The sequence below is a fragment of the Dermacentor andersoni genome, chromosome 11 (genome assembly GCF_023375885.2).
Source record: "Dermacentor andersoni chromosome 11, qqDerAnde1_hic_scaffold, whole genome shotgun sequence".
Taxonomy (NCBI): Eukaryota; Metazoa; Arthropoda; class Arachnida; order Ixodida; family Ixodidae; genus Dermacentor; species Dermacentor andersoni.
In genome coordinates this window covers 108,969,432-108,985,363 of record NC_092824.1, presented here as the reverse complement: position 1 = coordinate 108,985,363, position 15,932 = coordinate 108,969,432, and the positions used below count along the sequence as shown (strand labels likewise).

The 15,932-nt window shown below is 52.3% G+C and overlaps 1 protein-coding gene across 1 annotated transcript in view; it reads left to right on the top strand.

The window, feature by feature from the left end:
* Positions 1 to 279: 279 nt before the first annotated feature.
* The window catches only part of LOC126539441 (transforming growth factor beta-3 proprotein-like), a 76,154-nt gene continuing 60,501 nt past the window's right edge, over positions 280 to 15,932 (top strand). Inside the window, exon 1 of the mRNA XM_050186275.3 lies at positions 280 to 2,383. Coding sequence (XP_050042232.1) covers positions 2,029 to 2,383 — 355 coding nt within the window. The 5' untranslated portion in view covers positions 280 to 2,028. The remainder of the gene's footprint in view (positions 2,384 to 15,932) is intronic.

Genomic DNA, 15,932 nt, shown 5'->3' with positions numbered 1-15,932 from the left:
GAACGAAGAAGAATGGAGGCACGACGGGAGAGGAACGGGAAAGTTCAAGCGTCACTTGCGGCACCGTCCAATGGCGACGCCTCCCTCGCCTGACGTCGCGTGCTCTGAAGAAACAGGCAGCATCGGCGGTGGCGACGAGCAAGCACCCGTTGTACGACAGAGAGAAGGCGGGGGGAGGGTAAGGGGTGGCGGGCAAAGAGGAGGTGTTCTTCGTGGGAGGGCAGGAGACTGCCGCCGCACGCACCGTGGCGGCGGCGAGACGAGGGCTAGCAGAGAGGCGAGGAGGAGAGCCGCCTCGCTCTACCTGAAAACTTGTCGTCTCGGCACGTGCCAAAGTCGTCTCGCGTCTCGTCCACTGCGAGCACGCACGCCGGACGGAGCAGCCGTCGTCGCCGACACGCCGCAGACCGGTCTCGCGAGTACGGGACAAGCGCCCGGTCGGCCGGTCGGCCTCCGCGTACACGACGCAGGGCTTGCTCGCCGCCGCCGCTGAACCATCGGCGAGACACGGACGGCCCAGAAGCTCGAGCCAGGAGTACGAAGGAGCGTTTTCGTCTCGCTCCTCGAAACCGCTCTGCGATGCACAGCTGCTGAACAGCAAGGTTCCTGCCCCTCGGCGCCGGCGGCACCAGCAACCTCCGTGAAGACATGCCCGCGGCGTCACCGCGTTGCTTCGTACCGTCTGTGTGCGTCACCAGGCGGGACTCTCGGACGAGCCGTCCAGCTGGTTCGCAAGACTCGCTCCATCCTCTTGTTATTTAGGCGTGCGGCTCACGAGAAAGAAAAGAAAGTGGGGTGACTCCGAGTGGGACCGCGGGCAATGTGCGTTGCGGGAGACGCTACGTTACGGCATCGCTACATCGGCGTTCCCGAAGAGCGTGGTTTCGTCGTCGCACCGGCTGGTGGTCGCCGCCGCAGTCGCCCGTCGGGAGGAATAGCAACCGCCGTGCTACCGTTGCCGACTGGTGTGAGAAAAGCGACTGTGCTCGAGCCGATCGCGCGTCGGTCTCCTCTTCCGCTTCGCTTCGACGTCGAGCCGAGATCTTCGCACCGTCGACAACGAGCGACCGTTGAGTGTCTGTGAGACCTTCGGTGACGTGGAGCCTTCTCCCGCTTTTGTGACGTGCGTGCCGAGAATAGTGACGGGCCAGTGAACACCAGTATGTGTATATAGGAAAAGGAAAACTTTGTGAAAGTTAGGTCGATTGTTCGCATTCCACGTCTTTCCCGCTCTAAGGCGCTTTCTCCAGTACGACGGAACCAGTACGAGTACAGCTTGCGTCGTGGCGGGTGACCAGTGTGAGAATTTCTCTGGCTGCAACCCTCGAGCTTGCGCAAGGAAACCAGGAGCGGCAACTCGCGCCTTACAGAAACTTCGAAAACCACTACTGCAGTATAACGTGCGTGACGGGTTACGGAAAGTCGACGAGCACGCGGAAAGCCGCAGCGACCGACTGCCGACTACACCCACACTTGAGCGGCGCCATCAGCCCTGGGATTCAAAGCACGTATTCGCGTCGACCGTACAGCAAGCAAGACTGACTGCGCGGAGGATATTTTATTTTTTCTAAGGCATTCCTGGAAAGTATTTAGTGTTGGTGACAGTGAGCGTAGATCAAATCCTAGAGGGAAATCTTGACCCATCCAAGACGACGACCACGCGCCCCAGTCCTTAGGGACAAGACGCTCTGGATGCAAGGATACTCTCTCTCTCTCTCTCTCGGGGACTGACTAGTGCGTTCGACTGAGGACGACAAGCAACAAGAAGCTGGACGTGTACCTCGATCGGCGTATCCAATCGTGTGCCACCGGTGACCTGCGGTTGCATCGCAGAAGGAATCCCGTCGAACCTTGCGGAAGCCAGTGAAAGAAGAAGGTAACTGTGACGCAGTCTCCCACGTAGACGGGCACCATCGGACGGGCAGGAGAGGCGAACGACTGTCATCCAAAAGCGGGGACAATAAACCCGCGGCAAAAGGCAGGCATGCGCAATCGGCCGGAGGCGCCCAACTCGGCCTGATCGCGTCCATGCTGTGTCCCGTCCTGGCGGTGTCGTGGGCGCTGCTGGTGGCGGCGGTGCTTCCCTCCGGGTGCCGGGCCAGGGCCGTCACGGGCGGCGGCGGCGACGACCCGGAGCGCGCCCGCGCCATCGAACTCATCAAGGGCCGCATACTGGCCGACCTGGGACTGTCCAGCGCGCCCACGGGCCGCGGCCGCGCGCCCTCCAACAATCTGCACTTGGATCACATGATGCGCGTGTACCGGCGCAGCCTGCACCGCTCGCCCGAGGAAGGCGGAGGACGGAGCCGCGGACGCGGCAGGAAGGGCCTCGCCCGCGGAGCCGCCAAGGAGGTCACGCACTACTACAGCTTTAAGAGCGAAGGTGAGTCCTCGGAAGGCCGGCTCTTGCGCGTCGCACGGTGCGCAGACCTTTCCCGGCACGACAGTTCGGTTCTGAATGCGTAGACTTTCCAACGACCTTAACCGGCGTTGCACTGCAATGCGCGCACGCGTGAGCACGTGCTCTAGAGCACAAATAGAAGAGTAGCTGAAATCACAAAGCTTTATTTGTTCGTAAGTGCTCTTTGCCGTTGGCTGGAATTTTTTTTCTTACGGACAATTCTAGCGTACGAGCTCTTTTGTGTGAATAAGGGGGCTGCTTTTTTGCAACTTCTTGCACGTGTTTTGGCTATGTAAACTGCAGGAAAGGCTATACAGCTGCCGGACAGACGCTGGTTTGACGTGCGCCCACTGACTCCGTTTAAGCGCTGAGAGTAAACGCCTAGGACAAGTCTTCTGCCAACGCCCATCGTATACGAGCATTCAGTGCGTCCCCTTGGCCAGCTTATGTACAACACCGGCAAGGATACACGACAAACGCAGCTGCGAGAGCTACGCCTCTACGCCTACGGACCAACGGAGCTCGGCTGCTGGTCCGTCGTACAGTCAGATTGTAACTGCTCACGCTGTAGTACGACCCCGCCTCTGCAAGGAACGGCGAGGTATCTCAGCCCAGCCGCGACGCCTCATTAATCCAGTACTTCGGAAGGAAAAATGTGTGAAATCGCCGACTGGACTCTAGCCATATGCGACCATTACCGCGATCCTTACATTCAGTGCTGACAGCGCATATTTGGTCATTTATAAACACCGATGCCACATGCGCAACAGCGAGCGAAGAGGCGACTGAGTGCGTCTGATTGGACACCGAGGCTAACTTAAGCGACGTAAGCAGGCCAGTATATATAGTAGGTCCATCCGCATCACTATCCGAATTGCTCGACAAAACACCGGGCGCATACATTTACGTGGAACAGGACGTCGGGAGTGATAGTACATCACTTGTCCAAAGAGGCATGATGCAGGTCAGTGCCGTCGTCGAATTCCTCCATTAAAATGTGAAATGTTTCGTTTTCGACGCCGCTGTTCCTCGACCTAAGAATTAGAAAACAAAAGAAAGAGAGCAACAGCTAAATAAGGAAGATTACGAGATTACAAGCAACAAAAAAAAACGGGGGGGTGGGGGGGAGATGGTTGCAGTCCCAATTCATTCAAAGCAGCAACTTCGTTCCTTTTCGAGACGCGTCGCGTTTGGCTCCGGAGACTTCATTTGTCCTTGTTTTCCGAAGCCCAGCGGGAATCGCTGCCTTTCCTCCACGAAGCAGGAACACCGCGATCGGCGTGTCGCGTGCTTACGTAGTTCGTTGAGCTCGACGGCTCGCGCGCAGGGAGCGTTAATCTGCTTAGAACAACACCGGCCCGCTCAGCTTCTCAGGCACGACAAAAAAAAAATAAAGCTGCGGAGGCTGTTTTTCTCGCAGTGTCGTTCCTCCAAGAGAACAGGTTCAGCGATCCGAGCTTTGGTTTTTTTCGCTCACCTTGTTCATTTGACCGAAACTTGAGGAATACGGCCCCACCGCCACTACTCTAAAAACGCTCGGTTCTTTGATACGAACGTTTGTTTATCCAGCTCCACAAGAATCCAGGGGCCCCGATTTCCCGACACTATTCTCCAGTTTCGGATGTCTTAATTGTACTTCACAGAGAATTATTTCCAGTATGTTCTACTGTGCCATTTGCATTGTATTGGCAATACGTTACTACAGTAATGCTATCCAGAGAGAATACAGCACGAATATAGTAAAACCAAAAGCTTACTCATTAAACCCACAGACAGTAAACAAGCAAGATAATATATTGTTAATTAGCTAACCATTCTTTTAAGCATCTCCTAAGGTAGATATGGCAACAATTCCACGTATGCAGTTCGGTTGCATGCAGAGGCCGGAATTCAGCTCCTCAGAAATTGAAGTATTCCTTTCCGTAATTAGCAACCTTGCTAATTACTGATTATTTACATTACGCCATACATCGCACCAGCAAACTGAAGCCGGACGGCGCTCGGAATGAGTTCACTTAATAATGTATATACGTTTGCGCTCCGCGTAGCTTTATCCTGCAGCGTGAAAAGCGCACTACCTTCATAAAACTATAATATACGTGCAGAGCCAGCGCAAATCGTCGCGAGTTTTGAGTGTGGATATCTCCAAACCGGTGCTGTCTCACGATGTCTGCAAGATAAAAAACCGCAGCAACTTTCACCAGACTCGCTCTGCTACAGCTACGCGTATGGTAAATTAACTGTAAAGGTTAATAACTTACACTGTTTCACTACACAAGTGAGAGAGACGTGCTTTGTCGAAGTGATTAAGACCTTTCTACGAAACCAAATTGCTTAGTCAAAACTGTGCTGTCATGCCACGGACGATTTTAACATTGGCCGAATTAAAGCTAAGTCAAAACAACCTTTTTATGTACGCGCTACGACGCGTATCGTCGAGGCCACAGTTTCGTATCACGATAACTCGAACAAGACCATGGCGCTGACAGCAAGAGTGCCGTGCACGGCGGTGGAAGACAACGCGGCATGATTACGTGTTGGGCCGACTTTTCAAGGCTTCATTTTCGATACGCTATGCTCCCTCGCAGTTTTTTCTCGCAAATTGAGCACGACGCGCTACAAAGAAACAGGCGCTGGGTGGCGCCCTCGCAAGGCAAACGGTGCCTCCATACAAATACCATTAACTGCTATGCACGTGTTTCGATTACCTGCCGGAATGGCCTCAGCACTACATATCGCCGAGCCAGGAAGTGGGGGGAGGGGATGTATACGCAAGGCACGCGGGACAGAGTTGCCTACAATAATTACTAGAGGGAACCCTGGCGCTGCAACCGTTCAACCACCACCGGAATGATGGGATGCACATGGATTTGTCTGATGTTCGTGTCCGTGGATTCGGATGTTCTTGTGGCTTTGTTCATTGCGCTTCATTTGCCTTCGTTGTCGCAAATTGCAGAGCAGTCCGTACTTTTCGAAGGGCAGGAGACGCTGCGAATATGCACAATCGTTACTAATCGCAAAGGTTACGCTTGTCACCGTGGCCAAATCGAAACGCGGCAAGCGTCCCGAGGCACTGGATTCATAAGGACGTTGTACGTCGCTTCTCGATACATGCGTCCTTGACGTAAAATTAAAAAAATAATAATAAAAGCGTCCGTGACGTAATGATTTCAATATCGGGCTTCCTTGCTCGAGGTCCCGTGTTCGAATCCTGCCGCCGGATAATTTTACAACGTTTATTTAATTGTTTATTTCCGCAGTATAGCTTGTTGAAAATGACGAGTTTACAAAGTCACGAAGCCGTTTGAAGCCGGAAGGACGAAGTTTAGGCGAATCCATGCACTTCCCATAATTCCGGTGCTGGCTGAACCGTCATCCAGTAGACACTAGCGCCGGAGCTACCTCTAGCAATTATCGTATGACGCTCTATGACACGGAATACGCAGACAGAGACAGAAGTGGCACGGTCTCGTCGGTATACGACGCACATTACCGGCTGGTTATCGGCCGCTGCACTGCATTTAAGACCTGCGCGAGGCCCTCAGCGTCGTCGGGTGAAATATCTGGGCCAACCGACCGTTACGAAATCCGCCTGCACTGCATCGCACGCCGCTTCATCGACTCTGCGATCGACGCCACTTATCGCCGCTATCCCCTTGCTCGCTCTCTTCCTCGATGCGTCGGGAAATTTCAACCTACATTCCCCCTTGCCCCCCCCCCCCCCCCCCCCCTCCTACCCTACCCTACCCTGCCCTACAACGTGCCTTGTTTACCCTAGGAGAAGCGTGACCTTGCCTGCGCGCGCTTACCGTCCGTGTAGACATAATGACGCTCCCAGCAACCCTACTATACCGCAAGCCGACCGGCGTCATTAGAGAGTTTTGGCTTGTCGGCATGGGGGCGTATTGTATACAGTTACTCCATTCACGGCGAGGAAATAGAGTAACTGAGAGAGGCCGAGCCTCTTCTGGCGGTAAGAGAGAGGGATAGATAAGGATTAACTAGTACGCATTGTCTACATTGGCTTTTCTTTTAGTGTCGTAGATTCGCTCATTTGCTGAAAGCAGCGCAACCTACTTCTTCCTCTATAGTGCCTCTCCGCCCGATATGCATCGGAAAGGCGCATCAACGTGGTTGCCGCCTTAGCCCTCGCAATGCTGCACACGCGGCGCTACTTGAAACTGACTCGCGAATAGTGCGTGCATATAGGCTGTTGGCCCTCGCGATCCGCCACGCGAACACGTAAACGACACCCCCACGACTGGTTCCGCTTATCGTAATCCCCGAAGGCCGCGGAGATCGGGGATTATCGTAATCCCCGATCCGCGAAGGCCGCGGCCATCAGGTGTCACGCCGTCGCCGGGAGTCACGCAACAGCGTCCTGGGTGGTGCTATAGGCTGTACGTTATGTACGTAATGCACATTACGTACTAATGTACTATGTACTTTACGTAAAGCGGAATGAATTCTGGGATAACAAAACCAGCCTAGCAATGCATATACAGGGTTATATATATATATATATATATATATTGCCGTCGCTTGGAGAGATACTTTTCTGCATTCCGCCTAATTACATACTTAATCTTGATTAATCAAGTTCTCAATTCTTATATTTAGCTGAAAAGTTAGAATTAGAAAATTGTAGAGCAACATTAGAAACTCCCGATACAGCTTCCTGTTTTTCAATACGTGCTACATAAGTTTTCTTCCAAGCATGAAAGAAGCCCGCGAATACACGCAAAGTGCTTCCAGCGGGAAGTCGCGCGGCAACGTTGCGTGTACTCCCAGGCTTCTCTCACGAATGCTTTCATTCATTCATTCATTCATTCATTCATTCATGAAACCTATTAAATTCACGTCGGGATTTCAACGTGGCTTGATCATGTCCACCACTTCGTTAGAGACTCTGCAGCTGTAATATCGACGGGTGCTGTTCCGTCGAAAAACCCCACGAAGCGCTGCCAGGAGAAACATTTTAGCGAATCGTGGGCCAGAATTCGCGAACGTTCTCGCACGCAAGAACTGTCCGCGCAGAGCGCGAAACAGCGAAGTGGGCAGCGACAGCGCTACGGCAGGACACGCGAGCAGGCCAGCCAAACGACAGTTTCGCCGCTAGACAGAAGCGTTGGAAATTCTTGGAGCAGGTTCTGACGTCAACCCTACACAGGGTACGAACTGGTAGCGAAGACAAGAGCCGCAGAGGCAAGAACACATCGTTAACGCACCGTGTCTCAAAAGTTCCTTCCTACTTGGAGCTGATGGATCTTTGAAGGATCTTTGTGAGGCGCAGTGCGGTGCCTCACACAAGGTGGCTGTCCACCATGGCTGTCCGTTCTCGCCAAGGACTTCGGCTACTCCGATCCCTTGGCATCTCAGTTCTGCTTCGCGCAGCACCTTGGTCGCTCCATAGGTCACTGACCTCACTCGAGGCTGCTGCGCTTTCGGAAAACTGCGATTCGAGCCTTAAGAATCGTCACTCGAGATTGGAAGTGTCTGTTTCGCAAAAAGGTCTCATCGTAGCCAGATCGCCGATTCGGCTGCTGACGCAATCCCATTTGCATGCGTCTCGGCATGCGTGCATCCGCTGCACGGTGCTCCCGCTCTTCTTTCTTTCTTTCTTTCTTTGTTTCTTTGTTTCTTTCTTTCTCCGGCTATTGCCGACCGCCCCACGTGGCGCAGTCGCACCTTTTCCCGCTTAGCGTACGCACCCGAATCGTGATGAACGAGGGGCCATTTCTTCCGTCTCGCTTCCTCCTCTCACCCCGCTGCTTATTTTCCCGTCCTCCCCACTTACGCCTTCAGTGGCCGCCGCCGTCGCCGTGAAGTTAACGGCCCCGGCAGTTTTAACCCGGCACGGCGCGTCCTTGTGCGCTCGTTACTTTCACCGGGGGAAGAGAAGGAGGGAGGAAGAGGGTGAGGGTAACAGCCGGGTCGGCTTCAGTAGTATAGTTGACTGCAGCGTTTCGAAAGCGACACGTGACAGCGCCTCAAGCCACAAGGGACGCGAAAAACCTGTATCACGCGTATGCATCGTCGTCTGCATACCATTTTAACGTGATGGTCGCGGAAGTATCGACGTTTCGATCGAGAAACGATAAGTACGTTTATCCGCGGCCCTTGCTCGAGTGACTGCTTGAAACGTACTCTCTCTCTCTCCCTTTCCTTGAATAAATGTAATAGTTAGCCCTGCGGCACAAAAAGGGTGGTGCATCTCGCATTGCATGCACATATGTGCATGCAATGCATCAATAACGTCTAGCCGGGTTAATTAGTTCGAACCGCCACTCATGGTGGTCCGGTGAGCTGCTTGCACGTAGCCGCTCCGCTTTCTACATGTAGTGACGCCTCGATAAACGCTCTCCGGGCAGCGGTCACTTTCTCTGACGACACCGCAGCAGTATACAAATAGTGAGAAACGATTTCTAAAGCGGCGTTACCCACGCCAGTCTGCGCGCAATTACTACTGCGATGACGCCTTCCGATGAGTGACAGAACCGACTCGGCACCCCCTCGTTAGACCATTGCTGCTGTGGCGACGCTGAACGTAACTATCGAAATGCAGCAAAGAGAGCGGGAAAGGACATTTCGCTGCGTATTTGTGTTTGTCTAAGAGATAGCCGTGGCTCAACGAGGGGTCATAGCTGGCCCAAACGTCCTTGTTTCGCGCACTATTGCGTTTCCTTTGCGGCTGCTGCGAAGGAAGCCACCGTTCGTCTCCCTTCCCCTTTCTTTCTCTGCCGGTGACAGGAGGTCGCTTTCGCGAGGAATCCGGAAAGGCAGATGAGAAAGTGGAGTGGTAGCGACGTAGACAACGTGGGCGGTCTACGGAAAACCACGACAGTTACTGGAGGAACTAGGTTGCGTAAAGAACGATAACCTGTCGCGATGGCAGGGACTCATTCAGCGCGCTAGGGCGTAAAGCGCGGTCGAAGGAGCACATGCGCAGGTGCGTTGGCCGGGGCACCAGCTACCGCGTTGTGCTTGCGTCTGAAACGTAATGCGCGGGGAATCAAACGAATTCGCAACTTTGCGGATACTCGGTGTGAGCCCGTTACTTTTTCCCAACGCTTTATACACCAGCCATCTCCAGCACTTCAAAATGTGTGGTCGCCACTTTCTTCTTTCGGTCCATCGTGAATAACCTTCGTGTACTTTCCACCAAGTTGCATGCTCCGTCAGCGCGAAGTGCAGTGCAAGCGCTGGATACTCTTAATCCAGTGCTTGCAATTCTCGAGTGAGCCCCCGTGGCTCACCCGCAGGTCCCCTATGCGCGCAACGACCACTGGCCCTTTGGTCGTCCCAGAGCAAGAAAGAGAAAAGCAGAAGGCAGGAGGGTTAACCAGAATAACGTCCGGTTGGCTACCCTACACCGGGGGAAAGGGAAAACCATGATGACAGGGAGAGAGAGAGAGGAGGGAAGCAAGGAAGGAAATTAGCGGTGAGTTCGCTGACGCGTGAGGTCTAATAGAAATGGCATTAATAGTCACAGACGTGGTCGGCCCAGATGTCATCAACGTAGATCACCAGCTATGGAACTTGCGTTTGGTGTCACCGCGCTTCACTGCACCATACAGTGATCACTTCCTCTTTCTTTCTATTGCCCCCTTCCCTTACCCCCAGTGTAGAGTAGCAAACCGGACGCTCGTCTGGTTGACCTCCGTTTTCTTCCCCTCTCTCTGCTATCTCTCTCTCGCTCTCTCTCACTCACTACGAATATTTTTCATGGTTTCTTTGTTTCCTGTTTGTTTTGTTTGTTTTTCGACTGTACAGTGGCTCAATGCCTAACGAAATTTACAAGAAGCTTTGGTATTCAGCGGCGATACAGAGTCTTCGGCTGTATGAAGGAAGTAAACGGAAGCGACTTTACATAAACAGAGGTTTAGAAAAAAACATCAACTGCTATCTCGTTTGCGAAAAAATCACAGCGTGTCATACTTTGTGCGAATGTTTATTATTATTATTTCCGTATGTTGTCCAAGTTCTCCACGCACAACAGTCACAGAATCGTGCACCTTTCGCGCACATCATAATACCGCGTCAGTGACACCACACCGAAGGTATCGGCGCTTGCGCATACCGTACTTGTAGGCGCGGTATGCGTGTAGTTCCGTGAGTTGGAAAACTAACGAGAGGCCCACTAATCGACCCAACAGTCCAGAGTCCTCCGACTTTCTTTTCTTTCTTCTTCCAAGCAGAGAGAGAGAGAGAGAGCAGTTTGGTCGTTTGTGAAAGAACGACAAGTCGACGCCCAGGGCCCACAAATGCACTGCGCTGCTGCGGAAAAGCCGTTCAGAGGCGAAGCCGCAGTCAATGGCCAGCCACTTCCTGCTTTGTAGGAAACGTGCGGCGTAGTGCAAGCAGGCGCTCTGTCCTTCGGTGCAAGGCATGCAAATAGGCACCGGGACTCCCAGCATTACTTCCTTCACCAAGGGAGCTTCGCGCAGGGCACGACACTATTCACATTGCGCAGGCTTTCTCCTCTCCGCTACAGCAAATACCCGAAAGAAACGCAAGCGAGGCAGAATTGCGCAGGAGGGTGGGCACTTCAAGTCATCAATAGTGGCTGGGTTCCAATACCCACCGTATTAGACGTATTTCAGAGTGGCACAATTTCGCGTACCACCAGCAGTGCGACTTGTTTTGCCGGATTTCTTGGTGCCAGCAACGCGACTTTGCATTATTACATTCCTTCGACCCACAGGATGATTTCGTAGCAGTCATTGTCGTAACGAAGTAACTTTATTTTTCCTGCATGTTTAAGCTATTGTCTCGTTAGACAATCTCTCGTGCAGTTTTCTCAGCGCATAATTCCATTGCATCATGTCATTGAACGGTCTTGCTTTTTTATGTTGTCCGCAAACATCGCTGCTGTATTGCCAGTTGACGCGTTTGCTTCGCGGGGCTTCGGAAAGTTTCCTGGCGACCATTCTTTTTTTTTTTTTTTTACCGCACGGGCTGCCAAACGGCATATTATATTAAACGAATGGGTGTCGGCCTTCTTTTGTAAACAAGCTGCATAAGTGGTTCTTGGAACTTATTGTCCATAATTAACCACTCGTGGTCAGTGGGCTGGTCTGTCCGTATCTTTGCATCTCTAAGCACTTCTAATTCTGAGCTTAGAGTTATTATACTGCTTATTAAGACCATTTGTTGTCACGGGAAACAGAGTTTCAACTTTTAATGGTTGAGTACAGCATATATAGAAAGGTTGCAGGGTCGCGGCCATTAAGCAACTGATTAAATGCGCAGATTGGAGCTGCTTGCTTCGAAACACTAACTACACGTGGTCTATTGATCACCATATATCAGTTTTATTCGATTCGCGATTTTTTTGTTGCGCTCTGAGCACAAAGGGAATGTTGGTACCACATTTATGACTCCACCTTGAGTCCGTTTCCTAAGGTGCTCATAACACTCGCAATGGCAGTGATAATTCGTCCTTGTTCTTAGTCTCGCCCATTAATTCGCTGTCGTATTAATCTCTTCCCAACGGCAGCGACAAATATCGCTAATTAGCCATACTTTCGCGTAAATGTCGGTAGCACTCGGTATTGCGTAGGCACGTTCTATAACATTGAATCTTCGGACACTTGACTTGTTTTCCGTTTGCTGCTGGTTGCTCGCTTACTTCCCTAAAAACCGCCCTTATAGCAACCCTTGATCTCCACTCCTCTCCGTTCGAGATCCAAAGCGCGACGTCGTCGATCTGCCCGACGCCAGCGAGCATCAATTATTTTTTTTTCTTTTTTCTTGTTTTCGTCATCGAGGGGTCTCAGCCACGTAACCTCCTTGGCTTCACGCCAACTTACTGCCCCGAAGCAAAGCCTCCTCCGCCGTCCTTGTCCTGCTCCAGACGCCCAGTTTCCCGCGTGTCCGTCACACGGACAGTCCCTCGCAGTTCCACGTGCGTGGCCCGCTGCCCAAAGAATGTCAAGAAGCGTTGGAATTTTGTCGCGAGAAACTACGCCGCATTTTCTTGCGCATCAGCGTTGTCTCCTCCCTGCAGGTCGGTGTTTACTTTCTCTCTCTCTCTCTTTTTTTTTTTCTAAGTGCGGTAACCGGGGCGTCGCTGGCAGTACTCGGCTTCTTCTCGAGGGGGGGGGGGGGTCAGGGGGAAGGGAGAGGAGAAGGGGTCCGGTAGCGGGGCGCCCTGCCCCCAACGGCAGCGCGCGTCAACAGGTCGAGGACGGAGGCGAGAAAGGCGCGCCGAAACAGGAGACAGGCATTTCCTCAGTACGGTTCGTCGCAGCTACATGGGCCGTGAGGGCGATGGGAGAACGGGGGGAGGGGGCTTGTAGTAATAGCGGAGGGACCCATTTTTAGAAGAAAACGAGCTCGCTCGTTCTTTCCAGCGCGAGCAATAAAATCTGTCGATAGCCACGCGGAAGACCAAAAATAAGAAGATATAACGGAGCCCGAAAGACGGCAAAAAAATACCCTGGTCGTCACTCTCGCCGGCCCAGGTCGACAGAGAAGGGAGAGAGGCATGCGTTCCTTAGGCCTTGCTTGTATATTTCGGGAGGTTGGGAGAGGAGGGGTGACTAAAGTCACCTAAAGGCAACCACTCTGGCTTTTCAGGAGGTGTCTCGCTGTTGGTGGGTGGGTGCGGGGCGGTGGGTTGAAGAATTGGTTGAAAGAGGGAGAGAGTGTGTGTGTACCATTCGCCAGCACTGTGGAGGGGGGCGGTCGCGCTGTGCGGGCAAGCTGCGCAGAGCGATGTCGGGTATCGATAAGGGTGCGCGCATACCTGAGTCTTCGCCCGCAGCGCGCTCGACGAACCGACACGACGCGGAAAGCTGGGGCAGCCGCGGAGGCGGCAACGCACTCAGCGCCGACGCCGGTGTCTCCGATGGTATCGTTCCTTATCAGCGGGGCTCCTTTTTCTTCTTCTTTTTCATCTGTTTGTCGAACGCCGGCCGGTGCCCTATTGCCTGCGGGGGAGACGGCCAGCAGAGGCAGAGAAGGCCACATCGTCGTCCCTCGCCATCGGTAGTGTCTCAATCGCAGCCCCAGCGACGGCATTCCTGGCAGTACAGGAAGCCAATCTCGAAGGCCATGCTTTTCTGCTCTGCAAGCGCCGGAAGCAATTGGTGGGAGCCGAGAATTCGTCTTGGCAGCCATGTTTTCGGACAGGACCCACACTCCGTTTCATACATCAGGTGCAACACTGTGGAAGCTACGCAAGTAGTGCGGTCTCCTAATTTTATCACTCCGCGCGTTCCGTCTATGCTTCGCTAGGCGCCAGCATCGTTCGCTCGCGCGAGCATGCACTTGAGGCTGCCGCGACGGGATGCAAATAAAGAACAACGAAAAACAAATTGATGTAAAACAACGTGTTAGCAGCCAAATAAGCGCATGGTTTGTCTGCTTCTAAGGGTAAACTCTTATTTTCATTCAGAACTGAGTTTATATAAAAAAATTTTTCACAGAAATCGGGTCAAGAAACACCGAACTATTTCTAAGTGCGAACGCAGCCACTGCAAAACGTATCTCTAGCCTCCACAGCGTTGCACCTGATGTATGAAACGGAGCATAAAGAGTTTCCTACGTAAATGACCTGCGGGAACATGCGGCGCTAGTGTCCTTACGGGAACCGCAAGCATGGCGGTTCGGCCAACATGGGTATAATCATAAAGTTGGATTGAACGTTGTGCGAGTTCGTGCCTATTCAATTCCTAGTGCATTTCAGCGCGCACGATCGACAGGGCCACAGAAGAAAGGAACGCGGTATGTAGTCTATTTGCTGCTTCTGCGCGGCACGCGCTGCTGCGAAGTCTCGTCTACAAAATATGCCTCGCGCCCGGATGCCGTCCGCATGTTCGCACAACGCCTAATGTCTCCAGTCTTGACATTTTTTTCACTCGCTGCGGACAGCGCAGAGCCTGCTGCTGTTATTGTTGCAGTAGCAACTATATGGACTTTCCAAGCGAATTTCTGCCGTCGGCGTCGCCGTGAGGCTCCTTATAATTTAGGCGTATGCATGCTAGAATCCCATGCCATGCTATATGACATGCGGTATGTGCGGGTTACATTGCCACACCATTCTATCACTGAAGTTGCTCGTACCAGGTCTTGCATTCTTGACGAAGTTATTCCTCAGCATTCTGATAAAGGCAGCCCACAAACAAATGTCATGAAACAACACACCGACAGCGCGTGCCTTTTACCTTTAATCTTCGCAGACTTAAATATTAAAAGTGAGAAACAATAACAGAGCTCAAACCAGGAAATGATGTAATTACAGGGTGTCTACCAAGTCGGCATTTCCAAATTCCCTGAGTTTTCCAGGTTTTTCCCGAGTTCCCTTGGAAAATTCCCTGAGTGACAGAGAAGTTTGTTTTCTGTCATGACGGGCTGCCACCATGTCACCCGATGCTGTCACTCTCTAGTAAGCACGTGAAAAAAAAAACGACTTAATGCAGTTTGAATAGTAAGGACTAGCGTTCATTTTATTCAAAAAGAGAACAGAAGGGAGTGGTTATAGTAAAATTCACAGCGAATAAAACGTCTTCGAAAAAAACTGTTAGACACATTGCAGATTGAGCCGAACATTCTCAATTACGAATAAAGAAAAGACGCATACAGGAGCAAATATTTTCGAATATGAGCTATTTCTATTAACAGATAGCAAGCTCATTGCATAGTATGAGGCCCGAACAGTGTCACAAGTGAGATTCTCTCTCAACAGCTGGGAAGTCAACCTCAACTATCCTGACGTACTCTCAGCCCATGCACAACGCCCCAGTGTTGCGTTTCATTGCTTTGGAAGAGTTCATTTTGGTTTGGATGAGGGGCACCTGCATCTCGGCGTCGGCCAACGCCTTGTTTTTAGAGCTCAAGTTCCTTCAAAGAAGCGGCGCCACGCTTCCTTTCCCGTTCATTCCTCAACGCGTAGGTCGTTCCTGTTCTCGTGTTCCTTCCGCCGCGCGTTCGCCCCGCGGGCCACTTGAAGCATCCTCTTGGTCAGTTGTACAGTCAACGTACGATTTTTCCGACTCCCTAGGGGCCGCGAAAACGTCAGAAAAATCGGCCAGTTGGAAAAAATGAATGCAATGTCTTTTGCTGTCCTTAAGGTCAGAAATCGCCATAGGCACATCCGAAAAAGCTCTGAAGGACTGCCAGTACACTTATTAGGCACATCGGTGCTCGTACTGTGATAAGAGATGGCGGTTTCACGCGTGTGTATTGAAGGAATACATACTGTGGCCCGTGGCGATTTCCCCTCCCCACGCTTGTTATGCTTCACCGCTTAACGCTGCTATATTGAGGCGAAGCTGACCTTCGGAAACCAGCATTATGCAACGCGCCGTGCTTTCCGAGCTTCGAAGCCAATCGCGAGGATCGCAAAGGCGGAGTCGGTGCGATCGCTGACAGCAGCGAGTTCGTTCAATGAAAAACACGGCGCAGAACGGCAACAAGCTTAATAGAGAACGTCGAAGTAGCAAGGCCTACGGCTGCCGGCGGATCTGCGTGCGAGCGCCGGTTCGAGGCGGCGAGATAATCAAAATGGCGCCGGTGGTGCCTTTGA